The sequence below is a fragment of the Neophocaena asiaeorientalis genome, unplaced genomic scaffold, assembly GCF_003031525.2.
Source record: "Neophocaena asiaeorientalis asiaeorientalis breed wild unplaced genomic scaffold, Neophocaena_asiaeorientalis_V1.1 scaffold70, whole genome shotgun sequence".
Lineage (NCBI taxonomy): Eukaryota > Metazoa > Chordata > Mammalia > Artiodactyla > Phocoenidae > Neophocaena > Neophocaena asiaeorientalis.
In genome coordinates, this window is record NW_020175410.1 from 13,014,197 (window position 1) to 13,038,682 (window position 24,486).

At 34.8% G+C, this 24,486-nt stretch overlaps 1 protein-coding gene across 3 annotated transcripts in view; it reads right to left on the reverse strand.

Moving 5' to 3' along the window:
* VPS50 (VPS50 subunit of EARP/GARPII complex) overlaps positions 1 to 24,486 on the reverse strand; it is a 136,817-nt gene that overhangs the window by 55,109 nt on the left and 57,222 nt on the right. For all 3 annotated transcript variants that reach the window (XR_003006182.1, XR_003006181.1, XM_024767129.1), the window contains exons 13-16: positions 20,011 to 20,143; positions 16,922 to 17,013; positions 12,750 to 12,844; positions 12,316 to 12,414 (exon numbers count right to left, since the gene is read on the reverse strand). Coding sequence is in view for 1 of the 3 variants with exons in the window: in XM_024767129.1 (XP_024622897.1) it covers positions 12,316 to 12,414; positions 12,750 to 12,844; positions 16,922 to 17,013; positions 20,011 to 20,143 (419 nt within the window). In the remaining 2 variants the exon portion in view is untranslated. The remainder of the gene's footprint in view (positions 1 to 12,315; positions 12,415 to 12,749; positions 12,845 to 16,921; positions 17,014 to 20,010; positions 20,144 to 24,486) is intronic.

A 24,486-nucleotide genomic window follows, 5' to 3' on the forward strand; every position in this document is an offset into this window, starting at 1 on the left:
TTAAAGACCTAAATGTAAGGCCAGAAACTATCAAACTCCTAGAGGAAAACATAGGCAGAACACTCTATGACATAAATCAAAGCAAGATCCTTTTAGACCCACCTCCTAGGGTTATGGAAATAAAAACAGAATAAACAAATGGGACCTAATGAAACTTCAAAGCTTTTGCACAGCAAAGGAAACCATAAACAACACCAAAAGACAACCCTCAGAATGGGGGAAAATAGCAAGAGGGAAGAGATATGGGAACATATGTATATGTGTAAGTGATTCACTTTGTTATAAAGCAGAAACTAATACACTATTGTAAAGCAATTATACCACAATAAAGATGTTAAAAAAAATAAAAAATAAAGTAAAAAAAAAAATCATACACCATGATCAAGTGGGGTTTATTAACCCAGGAATTCAAGGATTCTCCAATATATGCAAATCAATGTGATACACCATATTAACAAACTGAAGGGTAAAAACCATATGATAATCTTAATAGATGCATAAAAAGCTTTCTACAAAATTCAACACCAATTTATGATAAAAACTCTCCAGAACGTAGGAATAGAGGGAACCTACATCAACATAATAAAGGCCATATATGACAAACCCACAGCCAACATCGTTCTCAACGGTGAATAACTGAAACCATTTTCTCTAAGATCAGGAAAAAGACAAGGTTGCACACTCTCACCACTATTATTCAACATCGTTTTGGGAGTTTTAGCCACAGCAATCAGAGACGGAAAAGAAATAAAAGAAATCCAAATCGGAAAGGAAAAGGAAAGTTGCCACTGTTTCCCGATGACATGATACTATACATAGAGAATCCCAAAGATGCTACCAGAAAACTACTAGAGCTAGTCAATGAATTTGGTAAAGTAGCAGGATACAAAATTAATGCACAGAAATCTCTGGCATTCCTATACACTAATGATGAAAAATCTGAAAGAGAAATTAAGGAAACACTCCCATTTACCATTTCAACAAAAAGAATAAAATACCTAGGAGAAAACCTACCTAGGGAAACAAAAGACCTGTATGCAGAAAACTATTAGACACTGATGAAAGAAATTAAAGATGATACTAACAGATGCAGAGATATACCATGTTCTTGGATTGGAAGAATCAATATTGTGAAAATGACTATACTATCCAAAGCAGTATACAGATACAATGCAATCCCTATCAAATTACCGATGGCATTTTTTACAGAACAAATAATCTTAAAATTTATATGGAGACAGAAAAGACCCCGAAGAGCCAAAGCAGTCTTGAGGGAAAAAATGGAGCTGGAGGAATCGGACTCCCTGACCTCAGACTATACTACAAAGCTACAGTAATCAAGACAACATGGTACTAGCACAAAAACAGAAACACAGATCAATGGAACAAGATAGAAAGCCCAGAGATAAACCAACGCACCTATGGTCAACTAATCTATGACAAAGGAGGCAAGGATATACAACAGAGAAAAGACAGTCTCCTCAATAAGTGGTGCTGGGAAAACTGGACAGCTACACATAAAAGAATGAAATTAGAACACTCCCTAACACCATACACAAAAATAAGCTCAAAATGGATTTGAGACCTAAATGTAAGACGGGACACTATAAAACTCTTAGAGGAAAACATAGGAAGAACACTGTTTGACATAAAATCACAGCAAGATCTTTTTTGATCCACCTCCTAGAGTAATGGAAATAAAAACAAAACTAAACAAATGGGACCTAATGAAACTTCAAAGCTTTTGCAGAGCAAAGGAAACCATAAACAAGATGAAAAGACAGCCCTCAGAATGGGAGAAAATATTTGCAAATGAAGCAACTGACAAGGGATTAATCTCCAAAATATACAAGCAGCTCATGCAGCTCAATATCAAAACAACAAACAACCCAATCCAAAAACGGGCAGAAGACCTAAATAGACATTTCTCCAAAGAAGACATACAGATGGCCAACAAACATATGGAAGGATGCTCAACATCACTGATCATTACAGAAATGCAAATCAAAACTATAGTGAGGTATCACCTCTCACCAGTCAGAATGGCTATCATCAGAAAATCTACAAACAATAAATGCTGGAGAGGGTGTGGAGAAAAGGGAACCCTCTTGCACTGTTAGTGACAATGTAAATTGACACAGCCACTATGGAGGACAGTATGGAAGTTCCTTAAAAAACTAAAAATAGAACTACCATGCGACCCAGCAATCCCACTACTGGGCATATACGCTGAGAAAACCATAATTCAAAAAGAGTCAGGTTCCACAATGTTCACTGCAGCACTATTTACAATAGCCAGGACATGGAAGCAATCTAAGTGTCCATCAACAGATGAATGGGTAAAGAAGATGTGGCACATGTATACAATGGAATATTACTCAGCCATAAAAAGAAACGAAATTGAGTTATTTGTAGTGAGGTGGATGGACCTAGGGTCTCTCATACAGAGTGAAGAAAGTCAGAAAGAAAAAACAAATACCGTATGCTAACACATATATATGGAATCTAGAAAAAAAAAACGTTCTGATGAACCTAGGGGCAGGACAGGAATAAAGATGCAGACATATAGAATGGACTTGAGGACACGGGGAAGGGGAAGGGTAAGCTGGGATGAAGTGAGAGAGTAGCACTGACAAAACACACTAACAAATGTAAAATGGATAGCTACTGGGAAGCAGCTGCATACCACAGGGAGATCAGCTCTGTGCTTTGTAACCCCCAAGAGGGGTGGGATAGAGAGGGTGGGAGGGAGATGCAAGAGGGAGGGGATATGGGGATATATATATGCATTTAGCTGATTCACTTTGTTGTATAGCAGAAACTAACACACCATAGTAAAGCAATTATACTCCAATAAAGATGTTTAAAAAAAAAAAAAGAAAACTGTGTTGGATCTCTCATCTGCGGAAAAGGTATACTTTTATTCTGATTATTTTTGCATTTGTTGTTGTTTGAAGTTTCAGTGGGATTGTGGTTCCTTTGACTGGTTGAGGGAAGACAATTTTTTGGTTGAAGAGAGTGATGTTTTTAAAGAAGTTTTATTTTTTTAATTAAAAAATTTTTTATAGTTTTTAAAGGTTAGTTTCCGTTTACAGTTACTACAAAATATTGGCTATATTCCTCATGTTGTACCATAAATCCTTATAGCTTAAACAAAACAAAAAACTTATACATGAACGTTCACAGCACCATCATTCATCACAGCTAAAAAGTGAAAACAACCCAAATGTCCATTAACTGAGGAATGGATAAACAATGGTATACCTATACAATGGAATATTATTCACCAATAAAAAAGAAGGAATTTCTGTTACATGCTCCAAAATGGATGAACCTTAAAAATATTATGCTAAGTGAAAGCCCAACACTAAAGGCCATAACGTATGATTCCCTTTATATGAAATGTTCGTATACAGGCAAATATCATAGGCAAATACATAGAGACAAAACTAAATAAGTGATTGTCAGGTGCTGCAGGAGAAGAGTAACAAAAAACTGGTACAGGGTTTCTTTATGGAGTAATAAAAATATTCTGAAATTAGATAGTGGTGAAAGTTGTTGCTGAATTATATACTTTAAAGGAGTGAATTTTGGGCATTTTTGGTATGTGACTTACATCTCAATAAAGCTATTATTACAATTATTGAGGTAGGCATGACTCTAAAATGCACTCTAAAATCCCTCAAGATTGTCTGCCCTAATTCCCAGGACTAAATGTGTTGAAGAGCACCCCCATGATTACATTACCAAATATGGAAAAAAGATTTTGCCGATATAATTAAAATTACAGTTAGCTGCCTTGAGTTAATCAAATCAGAAATTATCCAGGTGGAACAAATCTAACTGAATAAGCCCTTTTAAGCAGTTTTTTCTCCTCCTGATAGCAGAAGGGGGAAGTCAGAGAGAATTGCTGGCTTTGAAAATGGAAGGGGTCAGGGGCAAGGACTGGAGAGCAGCTTCTAGAAGCTGAGAACACTTCTTAGCTGACAGGTAGCAAGAAAACAGAAACCTCAGTCCTAAAACCACAAGGAACTGAATTCTGCCAATGTCCTGAATGTGCTTAGATGCAGATTCTTCCTCAAAGTCTTCAGATAAAAGCCCAACCAACATCTTGATTTTGGCCCTCTGAAAACCTAAGCTGAGAACCTAGACAAGCTGATCCAGACTTCCACAGAACTGTGAGATAATAAATGGGTGTTGTTTTAAGCTGCTAAACTCACTGTAATCTATTACAGAATAACATAAAACTATTATGGTGATAAAAGATACCAACTCACAGACTGAAGCTTAGTTATTCCTACCCATAAAAAGTATAGAAAATAGAGGCTTCCCTGTGATTGAGGGTCCGCCTGCCAATGCAGGGGACATGGGTTCGTGCCCTGGTCCAGGAGGATCCCGCGTGCTGCGGAGCGGCTGGGCTAGTGAGCCGTGGCTGCTGAGCCTGCGCGTCTGGAGCCTGTGCTCCGCAGCGGGAGAGGCCACATCAGTGAGAGGCCCGCGTACCGCAAAAAAAAAAAAGTATAGAAAATAATACAGTAAGTAAAAGTATATATGACAAAAACATTAAAAGGTAAGAGATGGTAAGTTAGTTACAAAGTTGGTTCTCCCATTATTCTGGAAGTATATTAACTTAAGGTCAACTGGAACAGAACAGAAATGCATATTGGAATGTTGATGTTAACCACTATGAGAATATACATTTTAAACCTGAGAAAAAAATATGAAAATTGAAAACATAGATGATCAAGCCAAAAGAAGGCAGAAAGAGAAAAAAATAAATGAAAAAAGTTATCTACACTTTCAGAAACCAAACAGCAATGTGATGGGTTTAAACCCAGCTATGCCAATAAATACATTAAATGAAAACGAAAAAAACAGTTCAATCAAAACACAAAAATCGTCAGATTGGATTTTAAAATAACAAAAAAAGACTACATGCTGTTTATAAGAGGCATACTTTACATATAAGATTGATATCAAAATAGGTCAGAAGCAAAACTAGATTGTAAGTAAAAATTACAGACAAGATTTCTTAAAATCAGGAACTAGGGTGGAATTTTCACCAAAATTTTTTTCTTCATCTGTTAAAATGATCAATGTGGTGTTTTCCCTGTAGCTGTTAATTAGTAAATTAAATTTATTAATTTTTAAAATTAGCCAACCTTGTTTTCCTGCAATAAACCCTGTCTTTTCACGATGTATTGTCGTTTTTAGATATCACTGGATATAATCTGCCAATCTTTTGTTCAGGATTTTTACACTTATGTTCTTATGAGGTACTAGCCTGTAATTTTTTTTTTATAATGTACTTGTTATGTTTTGGTATCAGTGCTACGATGGCCTCATAAAATAAGTTATAAAGCATTCCGTCCTTTTCTGTTCTCTGAAAGAGTTTATCTTGATATACTTCTGCCTTAAATGTTTAGCTGAATTGACCAGTGACAGCAGCAGGCCTGGAGATTTCTTTATGGAAATGCTTTGTAGCAAAGATTCAATTTCTTTAAAGATACAGGATTACTCAGATTTTCTATATTTTATTTTATCAGCTTATTAAGTATGTACAAGGAATTCGTTCTTTTCAATCTAAACTGTCAACTTTATCAGCATAAAGTTTATATCATTTTGTTTTATTTTTAATGTCTTAAGATGTGTAGATACCTTCTTTTTAACTGCTGATATAATTTGCGTTTCTTTTTCTTGCTCAGTCTTGCTAAGTAGCATTGTAGATTTCTATTATACATTTACCTTCTCTTTCATTGATTTCTGCTCTTGTAATTATCTTCCCTCTATTTTAGGTTTAATTTGCTGTCATTTTTTTTAACGTCTTGAAATGGAAGTTTAGTGCACTGATTTTCAAACATTCTTCTTTACCAAAAAATGCATTTAAAGCTAAAAATTCCCCTTCTGCTTTAGCTATATCCCACAATTTTTATATCATACTTTTATTATCATTCATTTTAAAATAATTTCTAATTCCCAATATGATTTCTTCTTTAACACTGAAAATAGGTTAATTTCAAAAACCTGGCAGGTTTTCTCGTTATCTGTTATTTATTTGTAGTTCAATTCCACTGTGGTCAGAGAATATGCTCTCTATGATTTCAATCTTTTAACTTTTTTTTTTTAAGGACTTGCTTTAGAGCCCAGCAGTTGATCAATTTTGATAAACCTTCCTTCTGCTCTTAAAAAAAAATATGAATTCTTCAGCTGTCAAGTGTTGTAATATATATACACATGTATAAACATACATATATCTATATCAATTAGGCAAATTTTACTAATATGTTGGTCAAACATATATCCTTACTGATTTTTTTGTCTGCTTGTATTACCAATTACTGAAAGTGGCACATAAAATTTCCCAACTATGATTATCAATTTGTCTATTTCTCCTTTTAGTCTGAATATTTTTGCTTTATATATTTTAAATTTTTTTTAGTAGGAATATACAAATTTAGGATTATTATATCTTCCTAACAATCTATCATCATTATGAAGCATCCACCTTTACTTTTACCAATATTTCTTGCCTTAAAGTTGGCTGTCTCTTAGGAATTTCTTTAATCTGATATAGAGTATCTACAAAAGCCTACCACAAATATCATACAAATATCATAAAGTACTGAATGAAAGGATATCCCTTGTTGGTACTTCTATTCAACACTGTACCAGAAGTCCTAACCAATACAAAGATTAGAAAGACATATATAAAACCGTCATTATTCACAAATGACATATTGTATAAACAATTCAAAAGAATTTCCAAACTATTAGATTTAATAAAATGCTAATTTAACCACCAGATCATAGGAATCCAAAGTCAATATACTAACTAAATCAATGTGTGTGTGTGTGTGTGTGTGTATGTGTGTGTAAGAAACAGGAAATTTAAAATAAAAAGCAATACAATTCAGATAACATTTATAAAACTACAATATTTACATAATGTTCAAAACGGGCATGACTAGTCATTGGTGACAGAAGAATAGCAGTTACCTCTGAGGAGGCTACTGACCGAGAAAAGGTACAAGGGGTACACCTTGTACCTTGTTCTAGGATATTGGAAAAGTTCCATATCTTAATCCGGGCAGTTTATGTGGTGTACATATATGTAAAAAATTCATAGAGTTGTACAATAAGATATGCATACATTTATGTGAATTATGATTTAATAAAGTTTTTCAAAAGAAAAAACTGTAATAATCTACTCACTACCCTCCCAAATTGTCCGCAATAAAGGGCAGGCCCATTAAGATAAGGCCACAAATGGCCCAAGGAAACATTAATCCACTTGTGAAGGGTCACAAGGTCACAAGTAGTAGACAGAAGAGACAGGGGCCCCGATTTCCAAATCTTGTTCTTTTCACTGCAACATGGTTGGAAACAATAGTCAAAGGCAAAAATTTATTTATTTTTTACTGTAAATGATGTTGGTTCATATAATCCAAATTGATTCAATAGAGCCAAAGAAAACTTCCTTCGCATCTCTTTCCCCAAGAACATTTTACACAAATTGAAAGATTTGCAGTTTATTTCCTTTCTTCTATTTTACTCTAAATCACAAAAAAGATGGCAGTTATGATGAAAAAGCAATGAATGAGTATGTAAAGTACAAACTGTAATCAGATGTTGAATAACAGAACTGACTATAATCATAGTTATATGAAAAGCAGTCCCAATTATTACTTTAAGCACTCTGGGTGCCACCTGCATCTTTAGAAACAACACACAAGCAGGACACAAAAAACCTTCTCTGGTATACAAAAAATATGTACAATCAAAATTAAAGAGATTTTAAAGTGCAAATATAGTGAAGGAGATAATAACCGATCTACAACGTGTCTCAAATATATTGACCTACAAGTTAAAGGAAAAATTTCAGTGAATTAGAACTGTGCGAAACACAGATCTTTTACTTAACCTAATAAAAGACTTGAAGCAATAAAATGTAGGTTCCAAAAACGAATGATAAAAGCACAAGGTTTAAAGAAGGTACAGTATCTAATATAAGCCTTTATACACTTTAAAGATAAGGAATTTGATGCTCAGAGAAGTAAAAAAATTGGTTAAAATCACACAGGCCATGAAGCCAGTGAGTAACACATTAGAGGTAGGAACCCAAGGCCACTGATAACACCACACTGCCCCAGACGCTTTACCAGCAGGAAGAAAACTGGAAATCAGTAACAACTGTATTTACTAAGAGGAGTTTAATAGTTGCCTACCCATTATTATTGTGTATTTATGTGTATGTACATATATAGAGAAGAGGGAGTAGTGTAACGTAACAGATACATATTATGAAGACATTGTTCCTTTTGTTCTCATTTTAAGTCCAAAATTTAAGCCCTCTTCTATAGTTTAGAGATGGAAAATAGTTGTACTTTTACATAAATTTTCAGTAAAACACTTCACATATTAAAAATAAATTTAACTTATTGGCACCATTATCACCAAGTCCAAAAAAAATTATTTTCTGGAAACATTTCTCCGTATTTTCCCAAGGAATATATCAAAGAGAGCAGCAACAATACCTCCTATCCCACACACATGCTCTTCTATGACACGACCTTACCACTCCCCAATCAAAAGAAAAAGTCTAATTTCCCTCCTCTTGAGTCTGGACCAGCCTTACGACAAGCCTGTATTCAAAGGAATGTGGTAGTCATGACTCCTGAGCCTATATCAGAAAAGGTCATGCAGCCTCTGTGTGGTTCTCTTGGAACTCTAGTCCTATGGAAAGCCAGCTGCCACGTAAGAAGTCCAACCACCCTGAGATCATCATACTGGAGCGGCCACATGAAGACATGTTGACTAACCAACCCAGCTGTACACCCTTCCAGCCATCTCCACCAAGGTGCAAGTGAAGCCGTCTTGAACCTGCTACGCAAGCTTTCCACAAGCTGAGTACTGCTTAGTCACCTCAGTCAGTGCTATGAGAAGGAGAAGAATCAGTTGATCCCTGCGTGAATTATTCCTGACTCACAGAATACATGTAATAATGAGAAGATGATGGTCGTTTTAAGCCTGTAAGTTTCAGGACAGTTTGTTACAAAGCAATACTAGGAAAACATATCCGTGGACACTTGTAAATTGAAGCTATTATAGGTTAGGTTTTTCTTTAAAAAAAAAAAAAAAACCTCTTTATGAGATCTCCCATAAAACAACTAAAATTATTGGTAACTTATTTACTACTCTCCCTGAAGTCTTAACCAAAACAACTTATTTGGCAGAGGATATATGGGTGGGGGATTAGGGGTAGGGGTGCAACACATGCCGGCAGGTCAGTTCTACATAATGTCAGGCCCAGTATTCAAAAACAGAAGAGATGATTAAATCATTTGATCCAGACAGAAAACAAAGATAAGTATATGGATAATAAAACTGACCCTAGAAACACACATTTTAAAGACACTTAAGGAATAAACCAAACCTTAATAAACTTAAACCTTAAAAGGCAAGGAGAGACCTTTCTCCCTAAAAGGATAGGTGACCTTTCCCCTCTTCTGACATCAGTCAGTGCACCTTTAGGATCATTGAAAACATTTATAAGCTCTAAATACTAAAGTAATTAAAAATAAAAGGTGCTTGTTAAATAGAATGTTTTGGCAATAGCACACTGCTACATAATTTCTATGTCATTACTGTTCAAATTAGATTATTTGTGCTTTGGGGAATTTTGCAACATCTGGCAGAAGAATGACAGCATTTGCTATATACAAACTTAGAACCTGAACATAAAGAAACCTGGGAGAATAAAATATGTCTTTGAAAGATGAGAATTTACACTGACAGATGACAGAGACTGTGTTCCCTCACACTCTCATCCAGCTTTGCCCTAGAAAAAGATAATGGCACGCAAGCTTTAATACAACTTCCACAAGCAACGTAGGTACATTTTATAAACAGATGTTCTGCCAAAGAGGAAAATGCTTCTATTTTCACCTTTTTATTATGCTTACATCTTCAAACCAACAACCTAAATGGACTGTAAAATAAGAGTAATTCGGTTCAAGAATTTCTTTATTCTCTAGAGCTCTACTTGGCAGTAGAGGACCATGAAACAAATTGTAAGCATATTTAAACACTTTAACAAAATTGAAACAGATGATCTATATTTCACCATGTTTCATGGTATTTTTCGGTATTTATGTAATATGATTTGGTGAAGGAGATATTAAATCGGAATTTAGTAGATTTAGATTCCTCACTGGCTAATGTAATGACTTTCGTCAACTCAATATATATACATTGGCATCATTTCTAAACTGCCTGTCAAGTTTATCTTGCTTTATAAAGAAACAGATGTACTTCAGAACACACTGATGGTTGGCACCAACTTTACCAAGTGATTTCATTATAATTTCCCAAATGGCAGCTGTTGGAGAGAGAATGACTACAGGCAGTATATGAGCAAGACTGGTTTAAACTTTGGGAAAAGAGAAGAATACTACAAAGAAAGATTACATCTTTACTTTTTTTTAACCTATTCCAATTTTTATAATACACAATGCAGCAAGAAAAAAGGGAAAGATCTGCAGGTAATACTTCGGGAGACCTTTTAGTCCAGCCACCTCATTTTACGATTGATAGACAGAACCATATCTCAGAGGGGTTAAATGATTTGTCCAATGAGAGGGAGATGGCAGGTGGCAAAAATGTAGTAAGATCCCGAGTTTACCATTTCCCAGTCCTGCTCTCCTTCTAAGAATACAATACAGCCTCCTCAATGGGAAACAAGTTTCACAAATGTTTCTAACAAGAAAAGTCCATTAAAATATTGAGTGTTTGGGAAACAATAATTCATTTCTATATTTTCTAATTTCATCAAGGTGAACTTTTGTAAGGAATATCCATCATAGTCAGAGTCTAGAAATGCCCTTGCCTGGTGGCCACAGATGACAGACACCTTTTGACAGTAAGTAAAATGGAATGCAGAATGCAAACCATTAAATAAATCCATGTTTTTGCATTACACACATCTTGCAGTCACAATGAACATCAAAAGACACCCCAGTTGTCTTGTTGGATATAAAGCAATCTTTGAGAAATGGACATCCAGCAATGCCTGCGTTCTGATAGGGTTAGTGAAGCTTCTGGCTCCTTCATAGTTCTTTATCCTTTCCGATCTGTGAGTATAAGGCCCCTCTCATTTTGGACAGCAATGTGTACAGGCCAAGCCTTCTGTTTTAACAGGGCTTAAGTTTTAACAGAAAAGGAAGTTATAAATTAAGGTAGTGTTAGGGTTTCATGTTGTTCCCTTACCACTGTTTTCCTGAGGTATAATCAATTAAAAAATTTTTTTTAATTTTGTCAACATTCTCTTCATTCAATTGTGAAACTCAAGGGCTCTGCTTTGGTACAGGATCAACTTAAATATACTTTCAAAACAAATATTTAATAGTTTACAATTAAGACAGAAAATGTGTACTTAAATATATTTAATAATAAATTAGTCAATGGTTTCATGTCCAGTAACCTCTCTTCTGACATAGCACATATCCCTGTGACCAGGGGTTGACTCCGAACAAGGAGAGAAAGGAGAACTTCAAATCCCAACTCTCCCCAGCACCAAATAACAACAAAATCAAAACTTAATTTTAAAAATTAAAAATGCAGTATAAAAAGTGAGCTGTAACTCAATTCAAATGATAAAATGTATATAAGGTGTACAGCACAGTCCAGCTTATATGAAGAAAGGTCTAATAAATATTTTCTCAATTTAACGCTGCTTTAAGCATACAAACACATTGCTGTATAAGCATTCTTTCCCACTTTCTTCCACTCCCAAAACCATTCCTAGGCACCCTTTTTAAAGTTAGTAGTGATTGTTTTGCAAAGCAATGTAGTACAAAATCTTGGCTTTGTAGCTACATTCTGAATATCATGCCCTGTTCTCTGAAAGCCTTTTTACTCCTAAAAGGCACACAGTTTCAAGCATCCCCCACTCACTGAGTGCTGCCGCTACTGATTTAACTTCCTTACTAGCTCACACCATATATGCAGGTAGAGAATAGTGGCCAAATTCTTCTGGGGATCCTTAATGTAATAATCATCTTCCACCCATACAGAAGTCAGTTCAATATTTTAAGCCCCTCAAGACAAAACACATATTGAAATTTACAAAAAATAATCAGAATACTTTGATATTTTTGGTAAAAACAAATCCTTAACCATCCTAAAAAAAGCTACAAAGATAGTCTTTCAAATTCAAAAGTAATTATTTTAAACCAATTAACACTATAAGGTTAAGCATTAGACAAAGGTATTCTCACTACCTAAATAAGTCTATTCATATTTTATTAGAGTTCTTACCTATGGTAGTTCTTAAAATAATTGACACTTTGTTTTCTAATAGACTCTTGCAAAACTTCAGACTTGCTACCACAGAATTCTTCTCCAACTTGCATCAACCTAGTTGGACAGAAAGATTTACATAAATTTCAGCAACATGTTTATTATAGGGAAAAAAGAGAAATACAAGTCATCTTTATTCAAAGATAACAAATCATAAAAATTTGGATGTTTGAAGAAATTCTAAAGATCACATTCATTACAGTTTACAAACATCCAAAGGGCAAAAATATTTAAACACACTCACACATAAACCTAGCAGAAATTAGACTATGAATGTTCAATTATCTTTACTTCCATTAAGTTATACATTACAACTCAGTGATTCATGATTTCATTGATTATCATGGTTCAATGAATCAAACTAAAGAATAAGACAAGATCTCAAACACTACCTGCTGATTATATCCAAAACAAAGATGAAGTCATCATATTTGAATATTGACAAATCAGTTCCAAGCAAGTAGGTTTTTACTTTTAGCTGAACATCCTATAAAAAAAAACAAAACAATAAATATTTCAAGTAAATCCAAAATATAGAAAATAAGTTCTCAGAGCCATTTTTTGTATAGTTACACATTAAAATGAGACAGGAATAGATTCTTAACTTGATAAAAAAAATATCTAGTTAGGCTAATAGTCAACATATTTAGGGTGATATCAGAGAGAATTCCATGAACATCAGATATAAAAATAGTACAGACTTGGGGCTTCCCTGGTGGCGCAGTGGTTAAGAATCCGCCTGCCAGTGCAGGGGCCACGGGTTCGAGCCCTGGTCCAGGAAGATCCCACATTCCACGGAGCAACTAAGCCCGCGCACCACAACTACTGAGCCTGCCCTCTAGCGCCCGTGAGCCACAACTACTGAGCCTGCCCTCTAGCGCCCGTGAGCCACAACTACTGAGCCTGCCCTCTAGCGCCCGTGAGCCACAACTACTGAGCCTGTGTGTCACAGCTACTGAAGCCTGCACGCCTAGAGCCCGTGCTCCGCTACAAGAGAAGCCACCGCAGTGAGAAGCCCACACACCACAACGAAGAGTAGCCCCCGTTCACCGCAACTAGAGAAAGCCCGCGCAGCAACAAAGACTCAATGCAACTAAAAATAAATAAATTAACTAATTAAAAAAAAATAGTACGGAACACAATCATCACTACTAATACACACACACATGCAAGATAAGAATTATGTCCTCATACTAGATATACTGATAAAAATCATCATTATTTGGGCATGGTTCAGTAAGCTAGAAACCCCAAAATAATCAATTCAAAAATGATTAGAATTAATAAGATACTGTGTGAAGTGTTTAAGTACAGTATATAAAAATTAATAGTTTTCACGTATACCTGGCTGAAGCACCTAAAAATGGAGAGATTTCTTTTAAAACAAATATTGAAAATACAATATACTTAGGAATAACTTTAATAAGAGCTAGCAGACCTATAACAAAAAACTAACAATTCTAATGGGATACAAAAGAAATTTCCATAAATTGAGAGTCAAGGGACTGAATACCTGACTAAATATGTCAATTTATCCAAGTTAATGTAGGGATACAGTGAAATTCTAACCAAAATCACACACACACAAAAACTTTTCTTCTCAACAATTATTCTAAAATTCACTAGAAATAATAAATAGACAATAACTTCTTTTTTAAAAACAGCACTTTGAAAGATGAAGTTATCAGGGATGATGGAGGACTTGTACCACCTATATTAAATATATTAAAAACTACCCCCAAAATGCTAGCAATATAGAGAAAAGTCAATGGAATAGAAAAAATAAATCAGAAACAGTGCTAATATACACATAAAAGCTTAATAAACAGCAGTAAAAACTACTATTTTCTGATTATTTACTTTTGTCAAGTATTATACTAAGAACTTTATATATTATCTTTATTTTTAAAACTAAAACATGATAGAAAAACATTTAAAATAAAGTCAAGGATTTATCAGGAAAATATGAACAAAATAAATACAGCAATGGTAATAATAAAGCAAACTAGAATTCACTGCAAAATGCCTAAGGAGAAAAGAGCTATTTTTTTAATTAATAAAGAGAATTATGTACAATGAGGGTACGTAAAGTAGTTATTAGCATTGCATCATCAATCAACATGGCATCCGAGTATAAAAACAAAAGCTGTTAGAAATAAAAGAAAAACCTGACAAAAACTACAATCATTCCGGAAGATTAAAACTCCTCCCGCCGAACAGCACAGACCAAGAAAACCACAACCAAATAAGAATATAGATGAGAATAATACATATAAATAATAAACTGCTTTAATTTACATAGAGAACCTAATTCCCAATACAAAGAAGAAATACATGGTTATTTTTCAAATGCCCCAGGAAGAACTTTAAAAGTGGGTGGTTTATTAGGCTGTAAAGAAAATCTCAAATTCACAAAAAGTAGAAATACTCCAACCCTAATTTTCTATAGTAAAAGAAAGAAATAGTAAGCATTTTAAAACTGTCACTTCTCACGTATCAAATATTTAAAGACTAAAAAGAAAATCTTGAAAGACCAAGACTTTCATATGGTTGGATATGTAAGCTCCATGAAGTCAAGGACCATGCTTTCACCACGGTGTTCTTAAACCCACAAACAGTGAGATACACATATTATGACTGATACAACCTTTTTCCCTTAAAGGTTCTGAGTCAAAATGCATGGAAAATTTGCAACAATATTCTCAAAACTGAAAAGTTTTTATAATAATTATCAAGGTGATTATGATTCTGAATTTAGTTTTATGTCAGAAATATTAACTATCTTATGCTTCTCAGTCATTTATCATCTCTATAATAAATTTATGATGTCAATAAACTGTCACATGCTCACTTGTGCTTTGGAATTTAGCATTTCAGATATTAGAAATATATTATGATATGTATAGCATATATTATATAACATCCCCAGTGGGGTCTAGGGCAGTATCCCAAAATAAAACACATTTATATCCCTTCAACATATGAATGTTCACCTTAATGGGATAAATAAATACTACAAAAAGCCAAATGACAATACTGGTCAGACTGTGCTATCAAATGAATTCAATTCCTGCCAGGTTTTGTCTGCCAGATGTGTTCTCAAAAAACATTTATTTTTCAGAGCTTTTGCCTTTTTCAATTGCATTTTTTGTAATTTCAATTTAACAAATACTAGTGAGTTCCTAACGTACACAAAGTCCTGTGTAGAACTGGATGAGAATTGGGGTTGGAGGTGCAAAAGGGACTTGAAGTGGGTGGAGATGAAGATATTCTAAAACTTGAAACCTACAACACAATTATCTATATTCAAAAGCATGATGACTTTCATTAAACTGGCCAAACACTTAAATGATAATAGCTTTACTAAATCTTACATTTAACAGATATTCCTATATCAAGAATGACATCAGGTTGCCAGATTGAATAGAAACTAAGCTATATAAAATACCAGGCCAATAATCCAAAGTACTTTGAATTACCAGAAATTCTATCATAGATTCTACAATTTCAACAAAGTATAATTAGAGCCTGTTAGAAGACTAAATCAGAAACAACTCATATCTGACACTAGAGAATGAGATTTTCCTTTCTGTTATATATAACATTCAGAAAAAAGTCAGCCCCAACCCATAATTAATGGGAAACTAAAAATTTGTTTCATATGGTCATATCAGAAAACACAAAAGGCAAAGCTCTTACCACTATCACATATTTAAATATTAAAGTATAAATTCAAATAGCATATCTGCAATAGAAAGTTATCAAAAGTTAGAAGAGCACTAAATTATAACTGCTAAGTGATTCTTGAGGAAATTTATGTTTTCAGTATATATTTTCCTAAACATTTTTTTCAAAAGAAATCCTATAAAAGATTTTCAAACTAAACATCAGCTTCATTAGAAAAATTAAAAATACATTTTAAAAGACCATAATATGGTCAAAGTGTCTAAATTTTGAAGCAGTCCAAAAAGAACAAAGTTATCATCAAAGAAATTACACTTATCTAGGAAGTGAAAATTTTTAACAAATTAAATTTAGTTATCTGATAACAACTAAGCTACTAAACTGCAAAAGAAAAGCCAAGGAATACACATTCAGTCAATAAATACATAAGATTCACTCAAGGCACAAAAATCACTGACTTAGAATTCTTCATTCTGTTCTAGACTCCAACCCAACTATGTCATCTATTATATAGTTATCCTTTTCCTAAAATTAATAGAAAAGGAAAAAACACACACACAAAATAAACAGTATCTCAATAAGAAAACAACTTCTTTAGGAAAGCACAAATCTCTTAGGTCACTAAAAGCAAAATGTAATCAAGGAATATTTCCAATGGATATTTTCAAATTAAAACTTTTTCTACTGCCACTTATAGTCAAATATAATTGACAACTAAATTACAGAACTCAAATGGTAGACTTATTCCAAAGAAAAACTAACACATGATTAGATCTGCAGGGAAAACAAATACAGAAAACTTAAATACTGAATTTCTAAAACAACTTTGACATGAAGGTTTCTATTGCTTTTGTAAAAAAATAGTTTAAAAAAACCAAACCTGCCATATTCGTGTAAGTCCATGTTCTAATTTCTTTTTTATGTAGCCACGATCAAAATTTGTTTCTTCAGTACCCATAATATTACTCCCTTCTGAAAATAAAAGATGGTATACGTTTTAAAATTTGCTTCACATTTTTGTTTTCAAAAAAAATTTGGATTCTCATATATTGTAAGCATGTGTAAAATACAGAAAATATTCTCAATATTTATACAACCAAAACAATGTCAAAAAACAGAAATTAGGATTAAACTCATTTGATAAGACAAATTCAGACTCTGAAATGTTAAGTACTTTACACCTAAGACCACTCAGCTTATACATGATTATAGCTGGGATTCCAACTTGGGTAGTGTGATCCCAGAAACCAGATTCTTAATGACCCATATACTGCCTACTGCCAGGGCATTACAGGACCAACTAACCCAATTTTCAATTAATATGCATGTTAACGAGAGTACAGAGTGCAAAACTGCTCATGCAGTGAGGCAATGATGCATACATTTTATATTTTTCATGATCCAGAATACTTTTATCCATTCCAGGTAAATAATCTAACAATGTCCAGTTCAACAGGTAAGATCAATGAGCTGCCTCAAAATAATTCTCCCCCTAAAAGCAACTGAAAATACACATACACATTATATTTTAAAAATTATGCCTTTGTGCAAGTAAACTGTGCAGAACAACTGAGGATATGATCTCATCTTAGGCTAGCAAGGTATCCACTGGTAAGCAGCAAAAGGCCCTTTCATAGGCCAGGCCCCAGATACATGCCTAATGTACTTGCGACTACTCCTACAGCTTAAGCCATATCATCTGTATGGTCTGGCTATTAGGAACCCAGCAGCTCAGAGCAGTGCACCTGAGCTACAGCTTTAGTTTATTTAGAATGGTGAAGTGTTAGGACACCAGTAGTATCACTAGAGAACAACAACGGATGAACTCTAGAGGCCCTTTCAGCTGTATGAAGTTCTGTGAAGAATAACTTTTAAATTACTGATTCCTACAATTTTAGTCCTTAATGTGAATAAGAAAGGAAGAATTTCTGGTGAACAAATAACTTTTTACAGTACTAGATATTGTCACCTGACTATTAGACCGATCAGAGTCCTCAACATTCTTAAATTATACAGATTAGGGTGAAGGAATTTTAGCAAAGAGGACTAAGTATAGAAGGTTCAAATAGAGTTTTTTTTTTTAATTTATTTATTTTATTATTTTTGGCTGCGTTGGGCCTTGGTTGCTGCGTACGGGCGGCATGTGGGATCTTCCTGGACCAGGACTCAAACCCGTGTCCCCTGCATTGGCAGGCAGATTCTTAACCACTGCACCACCAGGGAAGCCCTCAAATAGAGTTTTAAGTTTGAATCTATACCCCAATGAAAATGCATACAATACATAATACCTGTAAACTATTAGCCTGAAGCAAAAAGCGAGCTTCACCATGATAAGTATATATTGTCTTCTATACTCTTATATCTAAAGTATGTATTAATTTTGTTCCAAACTTTTCCTTTGGTTTCTCCTTAAATAATGTACTAGAAAAAGGAAAAGAGGTGCTGAGATATCTAAACTGGTACCATATCTAGAAAAAAAGAAATGTTGCCAAAACAAGATAAACTTTGTGGGGAAAAAATCCCTTAAGCCCAGGAATTCCCTAAGTAAAATAAAATTAAAAAAAAAAAAGGGCCTATAGACATTTCATTATTATTATAATCATCTCTCTTGATTCATTTCCTTTGATGATATTAATAACAACCAGTGTAAGCACTTTCACATTTTCTCTAAACTTTATAGCAATCCTACAGGTAGATGTGTTACTACATTATGAAGCTTTTTGTTTGTTTTGTTTTCTTAACCTATCATTTTAAGTAGCAAACTGAGGCCTGGAGATGATAAAGTGACCTATTCACATTCTCGCCTTTGGTAAATGGCAGTCAAACTTTGAAGCGAGGTATCTCTGACTGCAAAGCCCATACTCCCAGAGGTAGTAGAGGAGTTGGGTAAAAATACCCATCTGGCCTAGTCTGGCCTAGAATCCTGGCTCAGTGCCCCCCGTTTTCTACTTTCTCCTTTCTCTCTCTTCCTTTAAACCTCTTCCTCCCTCAACAATATTTCTAAAAGAATGAAAATCCTTCCACAGAATTTATCTTTCTTATTTTTTGCTATCTATATTTATGAGCTTCTTATGAGTTAAGATAAATATTAAACGTATGTCTTCTATACTACCAAAATCCTATGTTTAATCAAACTAAGATTTGTGCATTCCTCCACCCACACAATCACAGAAACCAAACACTTCAGAAATTAGAAGTTACTAGAATAACTTGATTGACTAGCTATATTAAACTGTATGTAATACAAAAAAACAGGTACAGTATAATTTATTTTGCCCATACTAAATACTGGTAGACTCATTTATTACTTTAAAAAGTATTTTGAATACTTAATCTTAGCTATTGTTCACGGATAATCACTTAAGATATATAATTCCATGAAGTAATTTAAACATGCCTAGTTAATATAATTTCTCAAAGATTTTCTCTTTATGACTATACCATAAACATTTAAAGTTGTATTTTGCTTGCAAAGATGGTATTTAAAAACATCATTTTTTATGAAATTTTTATGTCCTGCTATCTATTTTCAGGAAGAAAAGTATCAGTATAATTATTAATTCTTAGAATCTAGTTTTATTAGTACAACTTGAAAATTAGCCAAAAAGACTTAATATTGAACATTAGCATTAATTTTATAGTAAATTTGGACAGACCAATGTCCTACCTAGTTTGCAATTCATTTTTTTTTTTAAAGTTCTTTCTTAATAACTTAGTCCTAAGGTCATCACCACATATTCCTGGAAACTTGTAATACCTATCACATAAGAAGTCCTTCGGCCCAGTTAATCCCCAAAGGTAATGGAGTTTTTACAGCAGCTGAATCACTTTCTCTGGTGAACATTTAACTATGGTCATCATGGTCCCCGAAATTCTAAAAGTATAGCTGTCCCTTTTCTTTCTCCTTACTCCAGAAATACGGCGTATTTATAGTTCAGTTTTTAAAATCAAATCAAAATAATTTCCTACCAGAAGCAGAAGTAGTATCTTCACTGTCATGCTTTTCATGCCATTCCATAGTTCTGTAATAGCTGAGCATAACCTCCCACAGTGCTTTGCACAGGTCAGCAAGGCATGGAATATAGCTGTCTGGTGTAACATGCTGAAGAAAATGACAAGAGCCAACTTTCAAATTATCGTGTTTAACACAAAGTTAATCAAAATGTTATGGTGTCAATCAAATGCACTCAAGAATTAGATAAGAAAATTTCTTCCACTGATATATCTAAAAAGAAAGTTCAATGGCAAGAAAATTTTGTTCAAGTAATTCCTATTTCAACCTGGCTTTTTAGTATTCTTTAGGAGTATCAGTCCATATACTATGACTCCACATACTACTGAATGGCAAGTGCTCTCATAACCAGGAGTGCAAACTTCCCCAAATATATTTTTTCAAAGCCACGTTCTTAGCATGAAATGCAGCTTTACACTCACCCTTGGACCCAAGTTACAACTTGCAAAAAGGTGGTCATAATTTACAAGTCAATCATTTTATTTATGTAAATTAAGTAACTTTGACAACCTGCAAATTCTGTAAATCACATGGATATATATATTTCATATTTGACAAGAGCATTTTAAAATGTTTTATATAACATGGCTATGAAACAATATGTGGTCCAAAATCTTCTCCCTAAAGGAAATGCATGGATTTTTCTCCCTCTATCCTTTGTAAAAACTATCAGTTTCTCATTCTGCTCTTTTTTTCTGCAGGTAGAATAATGCCTCGATTCTATTTTGCAGGCTTTCTGTCTGCCACAGTGGAGCATCTGCTCCATCATTTGAGATTTCGTAGCATTTCTTCAATTTGTAATCAATCAACCACAACTGATCATGCTGATAAAACAGTGAAAGGCTAATAAGACTATGATGCAAGCCCTCCAAAATAAATAGCTAGTAGAAATAAGCTATATAGAAAGTATAGCTATGGTGTTATTGATGCTCAGGAAATCCCAGCTGGTAGTCGTCCTCTCTCTTTCAGAAAGTATTGTTTCTCTCCATAATGATTTCCCCCTCCTCTAAATTCCCCATTTACTAAAACACTCATTCATCAAGCAATTAATAAAAATACTAATTTGTATGACTCAGCAAGTATACTTTTGTGTAGGCATATCAAATCTCTGAAACTCAACTAAGAAGTAGTAAAATAAAGGTGCTGTTAACCGCTGGAGTCAGGCTGCCCAAGTGGGGCTTATGCCAAGAACAGTACAATGGTTCAATCTTATAGGATCTATTAACAATCTGTCACATTAATAGGTCTAAGAAGAAAAACAAAATGATTGTCCCCAAACATGCTGAAAACCCTTTTTCAGGGTTTGACAAAATTCAACAGCCATTCCTAATAATAACTCATGAGAAAATAAAAACAGATAAACACTTCCCTAAGATGAGGAAGCTTTAGTGCATATCCACCGTCGTCAGGAAGAAGACAAGAATGTCCACTATCTCCACTACTTTTTTTTTTTTTGCGGTACGCAGTCCTCTCACCGCTGTGGCCTTTCCCGTTGTGGACCACAGGCTCCGGACGCACAGGCCCAGCGGCCATGGCTCACAGGCCCAGCTGCTCCGCTGCATGTGGGATCTTCCCGGACCGGGGCACGAACCCGCATCCCCTTCATTGGCAGGCGGACTCTCAACCACTGCGCCACCAGGGAAGCCCTCCACGACTTTTTAACAATGTTCTTGAGGTACTAGCCGATGCAATTAGACTAGAGAAAATGATAAGACGCAAAAGAACAGGAAAAGAAGAAATAAAACTACTTCTATCTGTAAATGACATAATATACCTAGAATATAATTCCTAGAGAACGAATGATAAAACTCAAACAGTAAAAGAATTCAGCAAAGGGCTTCCCTGGTGGCGCAGTGGTTGAGAGTCCGCCTGCCGATGCAGGGGACACTGTTCGTGCCCCGGTCCGGGAGGATCCCACATGCTGTGGAGCGGCTAGGCCCGTGAGCCATGGCCGCTGAGCCTGCGCGTCCGGAGCGTGTGCGCCGCAACGGGAGAGGCCACAACAGTGAGAGGCCTGCATACCACAAAAAAAAATTCAGCAAGGTAGCAGGTTATAAAATTAACATATAAAAATAACAGAATTCATATACACAAATAATAACTATTTAGAAGATACAATGAATGAGAAATCACTTATAATAAAAAAGATAAAAATTTTAGGAATAAACTTAACAAAAAATGATCTAAAATTCTATGAAGAAAACTGAAAGACATGGGCTTCCATGGTGGCGCAGTGGTTGAGAGTCCGCGTGCCAATGCAGGGGACACGGGTTCGTGCCCCGGTCCAGGAAGATCCCACATGCCGCGGAGCGGCTGGGCCCGTGAGCCATGGCTGCTGAGCCTGTGCGTCCGGAGCCTGTGCTCCACAACGGGAGGGGCCGCAGCGGTGAGAGGCCCGCGTAACGCAAAAAAAAAAAAAGAAAACTGAAAGACATAAAGGTAGACTTGAACAAATAGAAAGACATCCCTCACTCTTGGTTACGATGTCTCAACATCAGAGATGTCAGTTCTCCCTAAGTTAATTTATGAATTTACTGAGATACCAATAAAAACAATCCAGAAATAGATCTAGCCTCTTATAAAAATATGGTATATGATAAAGATAGCATCTCATATCACTTAAGTGAATACAGTCTTTTTCATTAATAGTGTTGGGACAACTGGAGGGTCAGTTGGAAAAGACTAAATTAGATCTACTCCTCACACCACCCACAGGAACAAACTCCAAATGGATAAGACAGCTGAACCTAAAAAATAAAACTATACTAGCACCCAAAGAAAACATGAGTTAATTCTTCTCTCACCTTGATATAGGTAAAGGCTTTGTAATTATGACTCAAAATTCAGTGGTAATAAAAGTAAAATTTGATAAATTTTACTACATAAAAAATTTTATAAATTTTGTTTAACAAAAAAACAACAGTAAATCAAATGATAAACTTGAAAAAAGTATTCACAATACATGTCACAATAAAAAAAATCTCACATTTATAATGAACACTTAAAGATTTTGGGGGAAAAGACCAAAAATCCTATAGAAAAATGGGAAGAAGATATAAACACACTTAACAGAGATATAAAGATGGCCCTTAAATATCTGAAAACATATCCAACTTCACTCATAATAGGGCAAATGTAAATTAAAACTACAGTAAGAAACAAATTCTCACTCATCAGATCAGTGCAAATTTTAAAGCTGACCATTAACAAAGATTCTCCCCTTGACCAAACTCTAGCCGGCTCCCTGAGCCCTCTCCTTCAATAGTCCTCAATCTTGACCAACAAAGAATTGAACAAGACACTAATGTAGTTTCTAGCAGCTCACGGCCACAACCCTAGGACGACCCTAGCACCCCTTAAAGTGCTTACCTGAGAAAAGTCAAGGCTGCCAAAAGAATATATTGTTTGTTCCAGCTAAAACCTGAAGATAGGGCCCGTCTCCCAGTCTCTGAGGGAGAAGGTGGGAGCCTAACCCAGATGGGTTTCACATGAACCAAGCCCCCTTGTTTTTTGTAATTTTTCACTTCCTTGCTTCTTCTGAGCCCCTGGCTCATCCCCCTTCCTAGTCCCTCTTTCTCCCTTTACAATGCCCAGTGACCCCTGTACAAATGGAAGCTGAGTTCAGTTCACAATGGATTCTTTTCCCCATTACAACAGTATATTACTGATTGAAATCTGTCCGTACCACTTTAATTAGTGTCCAGTTTTGTTTATCTTTGATACCATATATACTCTGTTGGCAAGGCTGTGAACAAAAAAACAGGAACTCTCATCCACTGCTGGTGGGAACGCAAAACGATACAATCCTCTGGAAATGAATTTGACATTATCTAACAAAACCACACCGTCTAACAAAACTACATGTGTATTTTCCCTTTGACCCAGCAATCTCACTTCTAGGAATTTATCCTGAAGGTGTACTTCAAACAATGTAAAAATACGTATGCACAAGGTTATTCGTTGAAGGATTATCTGTAACTGCAAAATACTGGCATCTATCTAAATGTCCAAACACAGGAGATCAGCTGGATAAACTTCACACACACAAAAGAGCACTTTAGAACTGTGAAAAATAATGATAAGCAGACATATACATTAAAAAATTTTTTTAAATAAAAACTTTTCCCTTTCATATGATACATATACATGTGAGAAAGGGAAAAGTTTTTTTTTTTAGGGAAAAGTTTTTATATATATATGTATGTCATAAGAAATAGAAAAAAATTTAATGATATATTTGCCTATCATCAAAAAAATAAACACAGTGAATATGAAGAAGAAAACACTGAAGTCAGTTACCTGTAAGAGGTGGCGTGGGGAATAAAAATGGAAGGAACACAGGAGGGAGTGAAACTTCTGAGTATACCGAATTGGCTATGGGTACCTATTTGCAGAAAAATTAGAATGGCTATCCAGATTTACACATGGCTTGC